The sequence below is a fragment of the Leucopleurus acutus genome (assembly GCF_964270905.1).
Source record: "Leucopleurus acutus genome assembly, chromosome: 9".
Lineage (NCBI taxonomy): Eukaryota > Metazoa > Chordata > Mammalia > Artiodactyla > Delphinidae > Leucopleurus > Leucopleurus acutus.
This window is the reverse complement of record NC_139144.1, coordinates 96,402,700-96,423,458: the sequence shown is the minus strand read 5'-3', so window position 1 is coordinate 96,423,458 and position 20,759 is coordinate 96,402,700. Positions and strand designations below refer to the sequence as shown.

The window sequence follows — 20,759 nt, the reverse complement described above, 5'->3', positions numbered from 1 at the left end:
ACCTTTTCTTAAATTCTACATAATTGATATACATGAGAAACTAAACAGCTATCAAAGCAACTATGTATGGTTTTTATAGTTTTATATTTTTAGAGTTGGAAGGGACCTCAGAAACCATCTAGGCGGCTCCTTACTTTAAAAATAAAACTCCAACCTAGTGATTTGTCTCGGTTATACAGTCAGCTAGTCAGAGGAATCATTTCTAGTCCAGTGCACGTTCTATTATTACATCATTTACCCAGTGACTTTCATCTGCAAGCAGAAAGTCAAGTGTATGTGCAAATAAGGAGAAACAGATGTAATAAAAAGAGCACAGATTTGAGAGCCCAGGAGACACAGATTAAATCCCAACTCTGCTACTTTTTAGCTGAGTGGCCTTAAACTCTCAGGATCTTAATTTCCTTATCAATGAAATCATGTGTACTGGAGGAAGGGAAAAGCGCTTCTTCCTAATACTGTTGGAAAGCAGTATGAAAAGCGACTAGCAAGGTAACTGTTCTTAACTGGCACTGTACTACATAAATGGTTACTGTGGTTTTGCTATGATTGTACATAAAGAAATATAGGTATGGCTCAAAGCAGTCACAAAATGGTGACTAAATGGTCTGTAAGCCTCACCATTTGTATTGAGGATACCTCATTTCAGATACATATGTAGACTTAAATGAATGATCTAAGCCACCACCTCTAAAAGCAAACACTGAATTTTAACAAATGTAATGCAACTAATACTGAAATAAGGAAACACTCTCTCCTGTTGACACTTTACTAGACACACTAATAGGCAAAAATTAAAGATTTGGATGTCAGATGGGCTAAAGCACCTGCGCCACTAAGTCACAGTCAACACACGAAAAACAAAGTCCTACACTAACACCATCTAATCTTATGATGAATGGTTCTGCTTTTATCCTGAAAAATGAAATGACTGGCTTTGCAGTTATATATTTGTAAATATTTCTCTTTTTTTTTTTTGTCTCACAGTTATCAGTTTATTAGAAACGATTCAGATGAACAGACAAATGAAGAGGTACATGGGGCAAGGTGTGTGGGGGAGCAGTGTGGAGTCTCCAGGCCCTCTCTGGGCGCACCACCTCTCCCCAGATCTCCACAGGTTTACCAGCCCAGAAGCTCTCCAAACCCTGTCCTTCTGAGTTTTTGTGTCGGTTTCATTACATACCCATGGTTGATTAAATCACTGCCCTCTGGTGACTGAGCTCAATCAATCCAAATATTTCACTTTTTTAAAAAAGAATATAGGGACTTCCCTGGTGGCACAGTGGTTAGGAATCTGCCTGCCAATGCAGGGGACACGGGTTCAAGCCCTGGTCCAGGAAGATCCCACAGGCCGCGGAGCAACTAAGCCCGTGCGCCACAACTACTGAGCCCACATGCCACAACTACTGAAGCCCGCACGCCTAGAGTCCGTGCTCCGCAGCAAGAGAAGCCCGTGCACCACAACGGAGAGTAGCCCCCGCTCGCCTCAACTAGAGAAAGCCCGTACACAGCAATGAAGACCCAACGCAGCCAAAAATAAATAAATATTTTTTTAAAAAGAGAGAATATATGTTGATCCTGATTAAAAGGATGCTTTGTGAACACCCCGAAATAGGTGATCACTGGGAATCTGCATGGGTTCACCGAGAACAAGGCATTTCAGAGTATCCTCATCTTTGACAGATTACTAGATCAGAAGATCAGGAAATCCAGACAGACATTCTACTGGGTCTTCAGCAAGGCACCTGGCAAGTTATTTGATAATATCCTTGGGGACAAGGCGGAGATAGGTGGGAACAATACAGTAGAATACAACTGGGTGAACTGATTACCAATTGAATGTCTACGTTCAAAGTAAGATGCTCAGTGGAGGGACATCAAATTGTAGGTAGATTCCTGGTGACATTTCTTTAGGGCTCTCCATTCAGCCTTTTCCTACACAACACTTTATCAACAACAGAGAGGAAAGGTAACTGACTGAATGCGTAAACGATACAAACCTGACAACCCTGCCCCTCCTAACTTCTTCAACCTCATCCTTTCTCCTGTCTCCCCTTGCTCATTCTCCTCCAACTACATTTGCCTCTCACTCTTCCTCAAGCCCCAAGTACACTCCTCCGCAGAGCCTCCGAATGTGCAGTGCGTTCGGCCTGGATGCTTTCCCCAACCTACCAGCATGACTCACTCACTTCCCCCACGTCTCTTCCAAAGGTCGTCTTGCCAGACTGGCCTCCTTGGCCTCCTGAACTAAACGAACACCGCCAGACTCTTGGTCTCCTTACCCTGCTTGATTTTTCTTCTTGGCTCTCATCACCATCTGACAAATCATATGTTTATTTGTATATGTGTTTTATCTGTATCCCTCCTTTTCGCACTTTGAGTGGAAGCTCTTTGAGGACAGAGAGGGAAAACTTGTTTTGTTCAGACTGTATCCTCAACAGGTAGAACAGAGCTTACTCTGTAGTAGGTACTCAAATATTTGCAAGACAAATTGATAAATATGAATAAGTACATGAATGAAAGAACCAAAATTCAAAAAGATATTGACAGATTTAACAGGCCATAATTTAAAAGATTACATTAATAGGGATGACACATTTGAGGCTCTGATCTTAAGAGGAAAATTCCAAATGCAACAAAGAGAAAGGATAAAGAGTGGCCTGATGATGCAGAAAACGTGAACCTTATACCTTTCACAAAAATTAACTGAAAATGGATCATAGACCTAAATGTCAAATAAAAAACTATAAAGCTTCTAGAAAATCACACAGTACAGGATGTAGGTGATCCTGGGTTTGTTGATGAGTTTTTAGATAAATCACCAAAAGCAAGAGCCACAAAAGAAAAAACCTGATAAGCTGGACTTCTTTAAAATTAAAAACTTCTGCTCCGTGAAAATACTGTTAAGAGAACGAAAACAAACACAGCTTTAAAAGACAGTATAAGAGAAAATATTTTTGAAACACATATCTGATAAAGAACTTGTGTTCAAAGAAGTCTAAAGCTCAACAGTAAGAGAACAAACAAGAAACAACTCAATTAAAATAGCAAAGATTTGAACAGACACCTCATTGAAGAAGATATACAGATGGAAAATAAACCAATGAAAAAATGCTCAATGGTATATGTCATTAGGGAACTGCAAATTGAGACAATGAGAAACTACTGTATACCTATCAGAACAGCTAAAACCCTGAACACTGAGAACACCAAATACTGATGAGGATGTGGAGCAACAGAAAATCCCCTTAATTGCTAGTGGGAATGCAAAACGGTACAGCCACTTGTGGAAAGCAGTCTGCCAGTTTCTTACAAAGCTAAGCATACCATGTAACACAGCCACTGCACTCCTAGGTATTTACCCAAATGAGCTGAAAAATTATGTCCACACAAAAACATGCACACAAATGTTGATGGCAGCTTTATTCATAAGTGCAAAACTGGAAGCAATCAAGATGTCCTTCAATAGGTAAGTGGATAAACAAACTGTTGTACATCTACATGATGGAATATTATTCAGTGAGAAAAGGAAATAAATAAGCTATCAAGTCATGAAAAGACAAGCCACTGAGGAGCCCAGGTGAGACCAACACAAGAACAGCTCTGAACACGGATTGTTGACCAACAGAATTGTAAGCAGAAAAACTGTTGTCAAGGCGGTTTGTTATGTAGCAATAGATAACTGGTAGAGAAATAAATCTAAATACATTAACAATTACAATAAATGTTAATGGATTATATGGTCCAGTCAAAAGGCACACACACAAAAAGCATTGGATCTTTAAAATATCCTGTTTTCATGCCTTTACCAATGATGCATTAAAATATAAGGCTACAAAATGGCTTAAGTAAAGATAAGTAAAAATTATACCAGGTAAAAACTAATCAAAGCAAGCTAGTATGGTTACTAACAATACTAAATAAAATAGACTACAGTAAAAGACAGCATTAGTGCTAAAGAGAGTCACTCTAGGACAGTGTCAACATGCAAGAAAAATGAAATAATTTGAAATGTGAATGCATCTACTGACAGTCTCAAAATATAAAAAAGCAAAAGTGGATAAAACTACATAGAGAAACAGACAAATCTATCTAGTGTGATATTTCTAACACTTCTTTCTGAATAATCGATAGTTCAACCAGAAGAAAAAAATCAGTAAGGACATGTAAGATTTGAGCCACACAACTAACAGACTTGACTGAATGGACAGATATAGAACATGGCACCCAATAACTGATACATATTCTTTTTAGGCCTACATAAAACATTTATGAAAACAAACCACATGCTAGGCCATAAAACAAATCTCAATAAACTTAAAATACTGGAATTATATAGACTACATTCTTTGACCATAACACAATTAAATCAGAAACCATTAACAAAAAGATGTGGGAAAACTTCAGATTTGAAAATTTTAAAACATGCTAAATAACTCACAGGTCAAACAAAAATCATGATGAAAATTAGAAAACATTTAGAAATGAATGATAATGAAAATATTATATACCAAAACTCCTAGGATGCAGCTGAAGCAGTAAAGTTTATAGCTTTCTAAGAAAACACCAGGAGAGAAGGGTGAAAATTAATGAAATAAGCATCCAAGTTAAAATGTCAAAAAGAACAGCAGAAAAAAAGCCAAAGAAAGTAGAATGAAGGAAACAATAAAGACAGACCAGAAGTTAATGAAAGAAACATAGATGAAAGGATCAACAAGCCAAGAAATGGTTCTCGGCAAAAAGGATTAATTAAATTGACGCATCTCTCACATGACTGGCAGGCAAAAAAAAAAAAAAAAAGCACAAATAAACAATAAAACAATACTGAGCAAGAAAATGATATATCTCAGATGTCACAGAAATTTAAAAGTTAAAAAGAAGATATTATGAACAACTTGATGCCTAGTAATTTGAAAACTTAGATGAAATTCACAAATTCCTTTAAAAAATTTACCTTACTAAAATTAATTCAAGAAGAAACAGAACTTCCTGATGTACTTCTACAGCCATTAAGGAAAGTTAATATACAAAAAAATTTCCCTTCAAAGAAAGCTCCAGGCCCAGATGGTTCTCCTTGTGAGTTCAACCAAACACTCCAGGAACAAACAAATATTGGTCTTAAATAACCATTCTCAGATCTCTCATACGTAGAGTCTGCAATATGCATTACAGGTCCTGAAATTAATGTCAGTTTTCTTCCCCACTCTCCCATCCCTGGAGGCAGACAACTAGAAGACCACACCTTGGACAAGCTGGAGAGGAGAGTTCATCAACATTGCATGGTCAACTGGACTAAATGACCGTTCAATCTCTATGATTTAATGAAAGTGTGTAATATTAAAAATTGGTATACCATAGATTTACAAACATAGTAACAGCGACTTTCACCAAGTACACACACCTATGTACATACCACACACATAGCACTTAAAGTCAAGAAAGTGGAGTCTTGAGGCATCTTCTAAAACAGCACAATTCCCTCTCATTTATTTTTGTCCCCATTTCTTCTTACCCAAATCTCGAAAATTCTAAAGCTTTACCACTTAAAATTCCTCACCTGAAATAATTCCTCACCAGAAAGAAAATGTTTACCTGTCTGCAGAACTACCAAGAAATTAATTACTCAAACTTGAAATTTCTTTTTAATAGTCAGAAAAAGAATTCTTACAGCTGTAACAACTTTCATCTTCCAAGAGACAATAGTTCCACATCCTATCTGTCAGATGAAAGGAGCCAAGTTCATGGCCCCATTTAATCCTGTTCTGAAAGTGAAAAGCTGACCGTGGTTGGAAAAAACAATATTATCTTATTAATTATCAGAAGAAGAACACAACGTTGACTTCTCTGTTCTTATCTTCTAAGTGATAAGTGAAGAGGATATGTTACAAGGAGGGGTAGCTTGGATAAAATCAACATTCTAGAGCAGTTCTCACCTTAACGATAGTCACATCCATGCCAGATAAGTGTAAAATCGGGGCAGCATTTTTTTCAAATAGAGTCCTGGCTTTGCTGTAGACAAAGGAAAAAAACACAAATATTTTAACACAAGTTCTCAAGAGGAAATATAAAAAGCCCAACCACCTTCTCTAGAAGAGAACGAGAAATAGCGTAGAGAACACGTTTCCTCTATTTGTTCAAGGACAGGAAGGCTAGTGAAGAGTAATGAGTTTCTCTGGATATAAACGTGGACTCTTTCACTCTGGGGCCTCCAAGATTTTGCCCCTCGTCTAATACAATAAGCTCTCACCCATGTGGGATGCTTACAGTGCACAGTCTAGTTCCTCTAGAGGAAGTGTGTACACTGGATACGGCTCCACTCAGGCAACAATGTCTGATTCACTCAACAAGCATTTACTGAGCCTCTACTGTGTGCTAGACACATCTAGGAACTGGGCAAACAACAGGACAAGGCAGACAAAAATACATGTAACTGAGGTATAATGTAATAAGCCCTCACGGAACTTATTTACATTCCAGTGGCTGACTGAGAATGTACTAGAAATCAAGGGATACAGAAGCTGCAAAAAAGTCCCCAATTGCAGAGTCTCAGAGTTGAATAAATGTTAAAACATACCAATCAGCTGACTTGTCTTTTACCCAAATATTTTCAACTATCACATCACAAAACAAAAACAAAACAATCAACACCAAACATCTAACTTTTACATCCACATTTACTCAGTCCTCTTTCAGAAAGATTATTATTTTTTATCAGTGATGCATGCTTCAACTTTCTTAAGAATATTTTATACTAGAAACAGACACAAAGGTAGTGAATGAGGAACATGTAGAGTTATGCACAGACCAACTTCAACATTCTTTAAACTAAAAAGAAATAGCTATCAAATGGAACACAGAACATAAAACATTTCTGATTATGAATTAAAATAGAAACTGAGAAGCTTGAGCAAATTTTTACAAGAACCAAAAAAATACCTTGAACCAAGGGCACACCTGAGCACGTAATAAGCAAATTAAACAAACACATCCTCCCTCTCCTACAGCTCTGAATGCTTGTAAGAATGAACATGAAAGGCTAAATGGAAATTTCTCCTTTCCAGATCACCATTTCTGGGCTTAACCCAACAATAAAAGGCAAGCTAGTGATACTGTAAACATTTCTCCTTGCAGGGTTGCTTTCATTTCTGGGTTGATAAGAAAGGGTCAGGTGGAAGTGGATTAGATCTATCTCTGAGAAGCAAAACTCTGGTGAAGTCTCCATCAGATGTATTAATCACTTACAACACATCTATAAGCTCCTCTGAGTTAGTTTAAGAAATAAGATTTGGGCTTCTCTGGTGGTGCAGTGGTTAAGAATCCGCCTGCCAATGTAGGCGACACGGGTTCGAGCCCTGGTCTGGGAAGATCCCACATGCTGTGGAGCAACTAAGCCCGTGCACCACAAGTACTGAGCCTGCACTCTACAGCCTGCAAGCCACAACTACTGAAGCCCGCGCGCCTAAAGCCTGTGCTGCACAACACAAGAAGCCACCCCAATGAGAAGCCCATGCACTGAAATGAAGAGTAGCCCCCGCTCGCCGCAACCAGAGAAATCCCGCACGCAGCAACGAAGACCCAACTCAGCCATAAATAATAAGTTAATTAATTAATTTTAAAAAAACAAATAAGATTTGTAGAAGTAAAATGAGGTGTCACCTCACACCAGTCAGAATGGCCATCCTCAAAAAGTCTACAAAGAATAAATGCTAGAGAGGGTGTGGAGAAAAAGGAACCCTCCTACACTGTTGGTAGGAATGTAAATTGGTACAGCCACTATGGAGAACAGTATGGAGGTTCCTTAAAAAACTAAAACTAGAAGTACCATATGATCCAGCAATCCCACTCCTGGGCACATATCCAGAAAATATGAAAACTCTAATTCGAAAAGATACATGCACCCCAGTGTTCATAGCAGCACTATTTACAATAGCCAAGACATGGAAGCAACCTAAGTGTCCATCAACAGATGAATGGATAAAGTGTGTGTGTGTGTGTGTGTGTGTGTGTGTGTGTGTTTCTGTGTGTAGAATATATTATATACATTATATATAAAGGAATATTACTCAGCCATAAAAAGAATGAAATATTGTCATTTGCAGCAATATGGATGGACCTAGAGATTATCATACTAAGTGAAGTAAGACAGAAAGAGAAAGACAAATATTATATGATATTACTTATATGTGGAATCTAAAAAATAATACAAATGAATTTATTTAAAAATAGAAACAGACTCACAGACATAGAAAACAGTTATGGCTACCAAAGGGGGAAGGGATAAAGTAGGAGTATGGGATTAACAGATACACACTACTATATATAAAATAAACAATAAGAATTTACTGTATAGCATAGGGAACTATATTCAATAACTTATAATAACCTACAATGGAAAAGGATCTGAAAAAAATATATGTATGTATATATAACAATCATTTTGCTGTATACCTCAAACTAACACAAGACTGTAAATCAACTATACTTCAATTAAAAAAAAGAAAGAAAGAAAAAAGATTTGAACATTTGGGCCTTTATTCACATCTTTGTGATGCCACAGGTACAGAAAATCTCTAAAGTGGAAGTGAAGGCATTTTTTTTCCTTCTAATGTTCCATATAAAAGATTGAAAAGCAAGTGTTACCAGTAATAAATGTATTATTTATTATATAATTAAGGGTGAGATAGCACCAGAGTTAAATAAAACTTTCTATACCTCTAGCAATTTGCAGGTTCACACGCACACACAAAATAATTACTCCTTAATGTATCATTTATTAATGCAAAACAGTTATTTCCTAAAGCTCTAATGTAGTTTTAAACCAGTACTACATAATGAAATAGCTACATGATAAATTATAAATTATGTGTCAGGTCAGAGTCAAGATGACAAAAATAGTACAGTTAAACAGTGAAAGCTTTAAAAAAAGATGCTGGAGAGTTTCAAAGTGGCTGCTTCCTAGAAGCTTGCAGGGATTGATTCACCTTGTTAAAGGGGACCACGACTTTAGAAAAGAAACACTTTCCTTACCCTAGCCTGCAGGTAAAGGTATTACACTTTTCAACAAGAACCTACCTTTAAAAACGCAAATACACTTACGTGTAAAAGTGTAAACGGAACCTAAAACTTCTCTAAAAGAAAAGTTTATTCATTTTTTAAAAATGCAAATATCTCAAGTAGGAACTCAAAATGACTGATTATAGCTTAAACAAACTACCATATATTTCAAGAGAATTAGCAAGTTACTAACTTACTAGATCTCTAGAGGAACAGGACCTGGAGCAGTTACAACAACGGAGGCAAAAGGAGAGATCCCAGGGTGGGAAAGCCAAGTAGAGAACCTTCTGACCCAGCCTACAGGTCAGTAATACCAAGAACAGCAGCTTATATTTCTTTTATCAGGTGCTAACTATGAAATGGAAAGAATGCTGAATACCTTACAGGCATTACCTCATTTAATCCTAAAGAATTACATGGTAATTTTTATAAGGCATGTGCTATTACTTTTCACACTTTACAGATGAGTAAATTGAGGATTTAAGAAGTTAAGCAACACCGACCGTATCACAGAGCAGAGAAGAGTATACAGAGGATACACCCAGTTCCCTGCTAGCTTCTCCCACAGGCCACCAGTGACTAGTTATCTTGGGTATTTTGATTGTGTTGTGTTAGAACCTTTGTTGATATTTTTGTTCAGCGCTGGTTTTAAACAAGAATGAACAAGAGGCCTTATGACTGGTACGTTTATGGGGGCGGGAAGTGGTTCCAACAAAGGTGGGCAAATATGATTCAATTAGGTAGAGTAATGGAGCCGATTTAGACAACCTGTAGGTAAATATCTTAAACTGTTGAATTCAAAAGAAATAAGGCGTGACTAGCCCTCACATCAGTGAAGCCACACACACTACCTCCCAAGAAATGACTAGAGAAACTTATTTCAGAGTCCCTGCGTTTCTCTCAAATGTTAACCTCACCACTTAGAAGCTACTCCCAACTATGCTTTTTGTTGTTGTTCTTATTATCTTAATGTCATTTGACTTCGAACTTAGAGAATTCAATCTAATACATACTTATTAATTTTTCCTCAGTCAGGACAAAAAGAATTGTTCTGGCCGTTAGATAGAATGTATCACTTTTTTCTCCCCCTCAACCCTTTAATTCTTACTATTTTTAAAAAATAATTTTAAATTTTAAATGATTTCTTCTATAAGCCACCAAAAGTATTATTTACCTTTCCAACTGAAAGAGTTGTACCTAACTAGCAATGTAAAAAAAAAAAGTTTTTATTTTGCTTACGGTACTTTTGAAAAATTAATAGACTATTTTTTAGAGCAGTTGTTAGGTTCACAGTAAAAATGAGTGGACAATACAGAGAGTTCTCACATACCCCCTGCTCCCCTACACACATGCACACACACACGCACACACACACACAAAAAAAACCTCCCTCACTTTCAATATCCTGCACCAGTGTGGTACATTTGTTACAATAAATGAACATGGACACATGACTGTCAACCAAGGTCCCAACTATTCTTCACATCTTAATTCTCAGAGTTGCCTCACATGACCCCTTGAGGCCAACCAGACCAGTTTACAGACTTTCCTGTGACACAGCAAAGGACATTAGTCGGCACTCCTGTCTGTAGGCCCCCGCCCCATGGGCCATTTCGTCAGTCGGGAACACTGAGTGTTCTCCCTTGACTGACCTCCAAGACCTAACTCTACATTCACCACTTTGAGAAAGAATGTTTCTGACCTCACAAGGCCACAGTGCTTTCGGCAATCTCTGAACATCCTGTAACAGAGATGGACTCATAATTTACATCACAGCAGCAGAAGTTGTTCCCAAGGGGGCTACCACCAAGCAGATAAGACTGATTTGAGAGTGTTAATTCTGGAATAATTATTAAACTTCAATTAGACCAGTTAGCTGGGCATCAGTTAGCTTTACAGTTATATCTGATTAACCGTGATTTCTACATTACAATTGAATCTTATTGCTACAAGGGTACTGAACCTAGTAGCTCCAATTCCACACAATCCAACCAGCTGCCTAGTATTCTGTGACTCTTTTCCCCTTAGAAAAACCAAATCTATAACAAGTCACAAACTGAACTACCCTTTGCAAGCGGCAGGATTGAGAAAGACGGTTGCCTTCTTCACTTGTGCATTGGGAGGAATAAGTTGACTGCCAAACACCTAAAAAGGAACAAAGAAAAGTTTTCAGTAAATGTCCTTCTATTCAGTTAGTAAGCACAGATATTCTTTCATTCCAGAAGAATTTACTACTGGCAGATACGGTGTCTACCCTGGGGAAACAAATGTTCTTTCCGGATTTCATGTTGACAACCCCACCATAAACAACAACAATAAAAGTGTACCTTTATTTAATGAAAATAAGCTGAATTTTATATTGTAATAAAACGCCCTGCTTCATTCACCTACTAAAGGTAAGTAACTTTTCTTTTCTCTGTAAGATATGACTAGGTTTATTACAACCGGTAAGTCCGTAGTCTGTCACAAGGGAAGTTTAATTTGTCTTCAGTTTTCAGAATATAACCTTTTTCTCTTTTAACTTATTACTAAAGCTCATTCATGAAGAATCTTCATGTTACCAGTTAATCTTCGTATCTTTATACACATAAAAAATAAATCTAATACTCTATTTGCCTCCTTTCTTTGCAACCTTGATAAGTAGCATCAACTGGTACAGGAAAAGAAATGTAATTAATATTTACTAAGCACCTAGTATTTGCCACTTCCACACGTATTAATTCTTAGTTCTTAGAAACCAAGGAGGTATTAAATATTCCCATGTTTATAGATGAGAAAGCCAAGATTCAGAAAGATTAAGTCAGTCAAAGTCAAAGTGTTAATAAATTACAAGCCTAGAATTTATATGAATCTAACTCCAAACTTCTACTCTATCAGCTCTAAAGAGCTAATAAATGATGAGGCAGAGTTACGACACCCAGAGGACTAGATGCGAGGAGTGAAAATGGGAAGTAACGGGAGGAGAAGGTGGTCAATAAAAGGAATGAGAATAGGAAAACCCCGAAGAGGGCAAAATTGCGAGTCTTAGATTGTGGGAAGTAGGTCTGGGCCAAGGAGGTAGAATTAAGTACAGAAGCACAAAGTAAATATAGGAGAAAAATGGAAGTTACACCAAGATTTTTATTAAGTAACTGACCCCAACTCTACCGCCTCCCTGACAGCCCACTGGAGATCCTTTGTCACCATTGTCTATTTCTTGCTTTAAAAAAAATAAACTTCTATTTCTGAATACTTCAGAAAGACATACTATTTCTTTGTAAAAAGTTTCTGTGTACGTTATAATTACTACTCTGTTTTCACTCTTATTGAGTTAGATCTTAACATTTTGCTGCCAAATCTCTAAATATTGTAATTTGTTCTTTTTCTATCCATACGATTTCTGGAATTTGGCCAGAAATGACTTAATTAACCTGCCAGATTCCAGATCTACAGTTCTAGATTATTCCTCCTGGTCCTGGGTTTTTAGCCTCTAGAAGTCTTATCTACCTGCAACTCATGTCTCAGGTTTACATGAGACTACAATGAGGTGAGTTTATGTGAGATTAAAAAAAAAAAATCGGGCTTCCCTGGTGGCGCAGTGGTTGAGAGTCCGTCTGCCGATGCAGGGGACACGGGTTCGTGCCCCGGTCCGGGAGGATCCCATGTGCCGCGGAGAGGCTGAGCCCGTGAGCCATGGCCGCTGAGCCTGCGCGTCCGGAGCCTGTGCTCCGCAACGGGAGAGGCCACAACAGTGAGAGGTCCACGTACCGCAAAAAAAAAAAATCATATTCTTTCAAGAATTTAGACTGAAAAGGGAAGGACACAGACAGGAAAAGTAACTAGAGGGAGGGGGCTATAAGGATGAATTCGCTTTCTTTTTTCAGATGGAAGGAGCTAAATGGGTGTCGGGAAGTGGAGAGTTGGAACAGTGGGAAAAGTAAGAGGAGATGGAGTTCAGAACAGAGGTGGAGGTATTTACTTTGCACAAGAAAGGGAGTACCCCATGAACACTCTTCCTTCAAGGGGGAAAGCCTTCCCCTCCCAAGAGGATTTTCCAGTTGCTAGTGGAAAATTAGCTTGGGGTAAAGATCACCTCAAATTTAATATTAAAGTTTATTTGAATTGATTTCCAAAACAACTTAGAGCCATAAGAGATAAAAACAACAAAGCAATCGAATTCTTGAAACACGGATTTAGAACAGTTAGGGAATCACTAAAGAGAGGAATTTATTAATAGTATCTATTGTCATTGTCATCCACGGAAACATTTCAAAAACAAACATGAGGTCTGCCACCCACCTCTCCTACTAAATGCATCATGTCTTTTGTCATTTTTTAGTTTCATGTTTCTTTTTTGGTATTTCTGACATCGTATGCCTGAATGACGTAACAAAAAGGCAACTCAGTCGTGCAAATTAATCTGCAATGTATAACGCACACGTTTGGAGGGGACGGAAGAACAAAATTGTGGCCTTAAACCTGAAAGGATTAACAATTCAGCTACAACTAGACAGATGAATATTTAAGTGCAATATCATGGGAGAGGGTCTGAATCAGTTGTGCTAAAGAGACAGGCTTTAAAAATATGAATCAACAGTTTTAAGAAGATTTGACTTTGAGAGGTAACACCTGTTCTGAACTGATATCCTTGGGGGTTATTCGGATTAGGGATGATTCGGGCTTTAGCCAGATCTTCAAGGACACCTGCAGACATGAACAAATTCCCAGAGTGCCAACCAGTCCAGTTCTGTGTTCTCTGGACTAATCCAGAAGTAAACAAGTCTAAAGGGGTGGGCGTTGGAACTGCTCCTCACCAGATTGTTAACCTCCTCCAGTTCTATTCAGAGTTGGCTGGCAGCCTGATTCACCCCGATAGTGGGGAAAAAATAGCCAAGCTGCGCTGATGCAAGGCACTGTGCAAGTCCCCCTGGAACAGCCTGAGATTTCTGCACAGTGGAGATAAGGCGGGTTTTAATTGTTTCTTATTAAATGGCATTACCTGAGCTTCTTGACAGGCTGCTCTCCTTAGTAGGTTATCACTATCAAAGTAAACAAAACAGAATGAACGTTAGCTTTAATAAGTAGGTTCAGATCCAAGCAAATCATCATCATTTTTAGAAATATGTATAACTCTTCCCTGTAAAATACCCAAGTCAAAGTTTCTTAAGACCTGTAACAAATCATGGGCACATTTGAAAAATACTTTCTCTGAATGAAACCCGGTGTTAGGTTTCCGTACTATGGGAGGCATGATAATCCCTCCTCCCTCTAAGATGTCCACATCTGAGAATTCCCTGGCAGTCCAGGGGTTAGGACTCAGCGCTTACACTGCCGTGGGCCTGAGTTCAATCCCTGGCTGGGGAACTAAGATCCTGCAAGCTGCGTGGCTCGGCTGAAGAAAAAAAAAAAAAGGATGTCCACATCCCAGAACCTGAAAATGTTATCTTATGTGGCAAAAGGGATTTTGCAGATGTGACTAAGTTAGGATCTGGAGATAGGGAGACAATCCTGGATTATGCAGGTGGGCCCAATCAAACCACAAGGGCCCTTAAAAGCAGAGAGACTTCAGCAGCAAATATGACCATGGAAGGATGGTCAGAAAGATGCAACCTCACTGGCTTTGAAGATGGAAGGCGGCCGTAAGTCAAGGAGTGTGGGTACCCTCCAGAAGCTGTGACGGCAAGGAAATGGGTTCACCCCAGAGCCTCCAGAGGAACGCTGTCCTTGCCAACACCGTCATTTTAGCCCAGTGAGACTTGTGTTGGACCTCTAATCCACAAAACCATAACATAATAAATTTGTGCTGTGTTAGATCACTAAGTTTGTGGTAATTTGTTAGGTCAGCAGTAGAAAATGAATGCACATACCCTGCATTTTTCTTATCCAGTAGAAATTATTCAGGTCATTTGCCAGAAATAAATTTAATATATAGTTGCTTCTGCTAGTGTTTTATCTAAATCAGGGGTCCCCAACCCCCGGACCACAGACCGGTACCAGTCTGTGGCCTGCTAGGAACCAGGCCACACAGCAGGAGGTGAGCAGTGGGTGAGCGAGCAGAGCTTCATCTGTATTTACAGCCGCTCCCCATCGCTCGCATTACCACCTGAGCTCCGCCTCCTGTCAGATCAGCGGCAGCCTTGGATTCTCATAGGAGCTCGAACCCTACTGTGAACTGCACATGTGAGGGATCTAGGTTGCTCACTCCCTATGAGAATCTAATGCCTGATGATCTGAGGTGGAGCTGAGGCGGTGATGCTAGCGCTGGGGAGCGGCTGCAAATACAGATTATCATTAGCAGAGAGGTTTGACTGCACAGAGACCATAATAAATCAACTGCTTGCAGACTCATATCAAAACCCTATCAGTGAGTGGCAAGTGACAATTAAGCTGCATCTTACAGAGTAGACTGGACATAAGCAACACACTTCGGGTGTCACTGTCTCCCATCACCCCCAGATGGGACCATCTAGTTGCAGGAAAACAAGCTCAGGGCTCCCACTGATTCTGCATTATGGTGAGTTGTATAATTATTTCATTATATATTACAATGTAATAATAAATAAAGTGCACAGTAAATGTAATGCGCTTGAATCGCCCCAAAACCATCCCCTACACACACCCGGTCCCTGGAAAAACTGTCTTCCACGAAACTGGTCCCTGGTGCCAAAAAGGTTGGGGACCGCTGATCTAAATCTCTTATTTTTTATATCACAGTCAGATACTCAATTATATCATAAACAGAAAATTTGGGCATGAGGCAAAATTTTGCCTTGCAAAAATGAAAACGTTCTATCAGAACATGTTCATCTATTCAGCATAAAGCTTTCTAAAATGTTTGTGCCACTTATACCTTAAGAGCACTTTAAATGGCTGACTGCCTACTGGGTTCCAGAATCTTCTCCTTGTAAGAGTCAATTCTAATGCATGTTGCTGGCACTGCTAAGATAATACCTTCAACCTGGTTAACAACAGTTAAGAAAACTAATACACAGAAAACATGACCAATAAACAATTTATAGGAAAGAATTAAAAGGAGAAAAGTGTTATTTCACTTAAATTTTCTGTCTAGACCTTTTTCATAACATCAAAGACCTTGAATTTTGCATTTTTATAGTAATTCAAATCTAATTTTGACATTTAAGTTTGAACTAAAAAAATTAAACAATCTTTTGCTTTCTGCCATGGTTGCAGTCCAAGGCTATGGATTTGTCTTCCATAGCCAGGCTGGAGGAGGACCCCTAGATTTCGCAGAGCAGTCAGCTTCTATGAGAAGGTGGAAGTACCTCTTCCCTAAGGGGAAGTATCTCTGCTGCCCACCTGAAACCTAAGGGCAATGACAATGTCCCATTACAATTATAATGACACCAGTACCTCAAAAGCACTTACGGTTTTACAACGAAGATTTGAGGGGGACCGATCCCTTGTGAGGTCTACCCCACAAGGCGCCTTTACAGCCAGGTTCAGTCCCCTGCTTGAGTGACACTACTCCCTACTACCCTATGGCAAAGGGAGTCCTACAAGCTCCCCTCCCCTCCCCCACCCGAGTCACAAATATTCACGTTCTGCTCTTCTCTTCGCATGCCCCTCCATCAACTGCTCCCGGTGAATTATTCTAACATCAACAAAATATACACACATGTAAGATGAGGTAAATTCAGGGTACAAACTAGTAAAATATTTAAGAATAATTAACATGTCAGTCACCCTTTACAGTTGACTTGATCCCTCACGCTCATGCCCCTCTGCACAATGACGAGGTGAGATACTGAGCCCTCAGTGACTGCCAGATCATAAAATAAAACCGGGTTCCTTGTAGTCAGCTGAGCATTGTCACCAGATTCCCCCGGGCTCGGCTAACCCTCAGTCTAGCTTCCATACTGCCTGGGGCACCACTTCCAGCCTCACAGGACTGTCTTCCTGCAACCACCTGCCTCAAAGTGTTTTTCCTAGTAGACAGAATGACCTGTGCCTCCACTCTCTTTTCCTACAAAGAATCCTGTGGATTATTCTGTACAAGTATATGCTGCTATAAAAGCTGAGTGCCTATCTCTACACCCCTGTCCATTTCCCCCAGCCAGCTCCTCCTCTTCCTACTAGGGACAGGCCTCCGAGGGCGCCAGGCTCCTCTGGGTCACTAGTAGATACCATCTTCCTTACTGAATCAGCCACACTGATGCCTGTGGACCCAGCTGAAAACACAAGACCCCCAAACATATACAAGAATATGGGTAGCACCTTGGATCATGTTTTTCCTCAATTCTTTTTTGCTAGGAGTAAAATTTTGATGGTTAAACCTGTGATGAAGTATATTATTAAAGATCTCAGCTCTCTCGAGCTTACTGATGCCGCTTGATCAGCCTGCTATTCAATATCAATAGATTTTTTGATCGTTAATTCCCTGGATTTTGCCGTGTCTAATGGAACGTGCATGCTGCCAATGCCACCTGTGAGAAAGCCAGAATATGTACCAATTTAGACACTACAAAAGAAATCCTCATTATCATCACACTTAATTTTTTAAATAGCAAAAGTGGTATTAACTATGTTGATCACGCTCTCTGAACCAAACTGTATCTAAAAATCAAACGTATCCTCAAAGGAAAAAATATTTCTCCTATTGACATATTCTGATGGTCTACAGAAAGCTCTAAAAACTATTTCAAAAAAGAAATTTCAAAAACATTTTCTGTAACGGCTGCATTGGTGGAATAGAAAATAACTTAAAATTCACAGAACTACTACTGTGTGCCAGACACTATGGCAGTTCTTTTCATAAACCTTTAATCTCTGCAACAACCTTGCCAAGGCAGGCATTATAGTCTCATCTTACTGATGAGGAAGTCCAGGCTCAGAGAAGCAGGAGAGCTGGGTTTCAAACCCATGCCAACCTAACCCTACAGTAAGTGCCTTAAGGCTCTTTCTTCTTAATTTCAGACAATACTGAACGGGCAATACTCCTTTGGATGTATACATTATAGCACATTTATTAAATTTATCACATTACTTCCTAGTTTCGTCTAATATAACTCTTAAGATTTACAACCATATAATTTTTTTTAATAAGTTCAGGTGGAATAAAGCTCCCAAAAGTGATTGGTGAAACAAACTTATTTAACACAAGGTGCCAGGTACAGCACCATGAACAAGATTTGGTCCTGACCTGAAGAAGCTTAGGATCCACTGGCAAAGAATAGCTCTTGGTAAATATCAGTGATATAGTAAAAGACATGTTTCTTGATAGATAACATGCCAGGCACTGTGCTAGATGTCTGGGGTATACCAGTGAATAAGCCCAACATTCCCCATCCTCATGAAGTTTACACTTTAGAAGGGAAGAAAGACAATTCGACTGGCAATCATCAAATGATGTGACTTTTATGTGCACCATGAAAGAGGCATATAATAGGGGTATCTAACCTAGCCTTGAAGGAATTAGAGAAGACTTTTTACAGGGACAGTGAAGTTGAGATCTGGGAGATAAATAAAAAGTAGCCAGGCGAAAATAGGGAGGAGAATGCAGGCAGAGGAAAGAGAATGTGAAAAGCCTGCAAATGCTAGATCACGACCAAGGTAGGAAACTGAAAGCAGTTCGCGACAGCTGCAGGCAGGAAGCCACGGAGCAGCCAGGTACAGGCCAGACCAAGAGCCTTTCTTAACCTATTTAAGGAATGGGGATTTCATCCTAAGGGCCATAAGAAGCCATTAAAGGGTTTTAAGAGGAGAACTGATATGGTCAGGTTTACATTGTAGAAGGATCATTCTGGCTGCAGTGTCAAGAGGGCAAGGGTCAAAGGTAAGATTGAATCCAGGGAGCCAGGGAGGATTCTTCAGGAATGCAGGTCAGCGAGGAGGACTAGAGCCAGGATGGAGGTAGTGGGGACGGAGAGAAGACAGACTCAGCAGACATTTGGAGGTAAACTTGAGGGCTGGTTCGTGGGAATCAATGAGAAGGGAGGGGTCAAAGATGGGGCCCACATTTCTTCCAGTGGAAGGCACTGGAAGGTGGTACCAGTCACAGAGATGGAAGGCAGGAGGAGGGACAGGTAGAGGAGGGAGGAAGCTGAGTTTAGTTTTGGACTGGTCGATCTGAGGCAGTGATGAGAGAGCAGGTGGAAGGTTCCAGGGGACAACTGGAACATCTGGAATTCCAGACAGAGCTCTTGACTAAAGATACACATGGTAATAAGAGGGGTGAGAGGGGATAAGATCATCTCCATGAGGAGGTGGAAGCAGAAGCAGGAAGACATACCCTGCACGTTGGGACCCTCCACAGAGAACACCAAATGACTCCCAAGTAAATGGAGACTGCACCTCATCTCAAAGCCAAAGGAAAGATGTGGTGGACAAGCAAGGAAAAAGGCTAAGCATCCTCTCCCTTATCTCCCATCATGCTCTCGATGTTGCCTCTACTCTTGGCAAACTGCATGCCTTGCTGTTCCTAAAAGACAGAGTGGACTGCACTTTTCCCCTCCAAGGATGTGGTCATTTTATCCCCTCTCCCTTTAAAAAAAATCAAAGGCCGAACAATACCACCCACACCCTTACCTCACCACACACACAGCTGCTTGTCGTATCTTTCCTCCTTGATTATAACTGTCTTGAAGTCATGGATAATTCACCCTTTTCTCTTCCACAGCACAGAGCACAGACTCTTGTAGGTAATCTAAGATACTCAATAAATAACTGTTTAATAAATAAGTGGCAAGTGTTTGAACACAAGAGACTGACTCACTGTGCCCAGACAGAGAGACTCTGTTCTGGAGGATAAACTGAAGGTTATTCTTTGTAGGAATATCTGGCATTCTTGAACCAAGAGATCAGCTGGGATGGTTCTTCAGTGTCATGACCACCAAAGGGCAAGAGGAGGGCTCATCGTGGGGCAGGACAGGAGAGGAGGGGAAACTTCAAACAGTCACAGGAACTTTACTAGATCAGGAAGACCCAGGGAGGTGTGTGTGTGTGAATGCAGGCGCATGTGTGTATATGTGCCAGAGAGGGTAATGGAACTAGAACCCTCTGGAAAGGCTAAGTCAAGAACTCCTTTTGGTACACCAGGAAGCACCCTAAGAACTGTCCCAGTGGCTGAGTTCGGTGTCAGAAATTCCAGATTGCTAATGAGTCAAGAATCTGATTGTGAAACGAAGACCCTGTGACCAGGAAAAAAAAAAAGGACTGTATACAAATTCCAAGCCCATGCTGTTTCCACGACAGCATGCTGCCTCCTGAGAGAACTGAAGCTTAACACAATTTAAAAGAGGTGCTACAAAATGTAGTCATATCAAAAAGAGTCCCTGAAGGTCTGCTCAGTACTAAAATGCGGGTTCTTTGACAGAAAGAAATTACAAACTTCTGGATTAGAAAATGAAAAAATCTGCTGATGTCACCCTGCCTGAGGCTTTAATAGAATATGAACAATGCCTGCTACCACAGGAAGTGGGCTGCTCTCAATTTATTCCGAGCCAGAAATGTTTTATTTATTACTTTAGTACTGCAAAATAAGATAAGTTGTTATTTCAATAACAACTCTACACGGAGAGAAAAATCACATGGGTCCATCCTATTTCCCAAAAAAGACTTCCCGCTATAGTCTAGAGGCAAACTGTACAGCAATTTCCACCGCCAGCGTTTCCCTTCATGCATGCAAACACAGCTTTTGCTTTACCCAAAACAGATTTCAAGTGTAGATGTTTGTAACAACTACTTCTACTAATCAAAGTGTACTAGAATAA

The 20,759-nt window shown here is 39.8% G+C and overlaps 1 protein-coding gene across 1 annotated transcript in view; it reads right to left on the bottom strand.

Annotated features, from left to right (window-relative positions):
- Positions 1-20,759, bottom strand: part of AGK (acylglycerol kinase) — an 85,400-nt gene that overhangs the window by 39,992 nt on the left and 24,649 nt on the right. The window contains exons 3-5 of the mRNA XM_082847012.1: positions 14,030-14,069; positions 11,117-11,196; positions 5,931-6,006 (exon numbers count right to left, since the gene is read on the bottom strand). Of these exons, the coding sequence (XP_082703138.1) occupies positions 5,931-6,006; positions 11,117-11,196; positions 14,030-14,069 (196 nt within the window). The remainder of the gene's footprint in view (positions 1-5,930; positions 6,007-11,116; positions 11,197-14,029; positions 14,070-20,759) is intronic.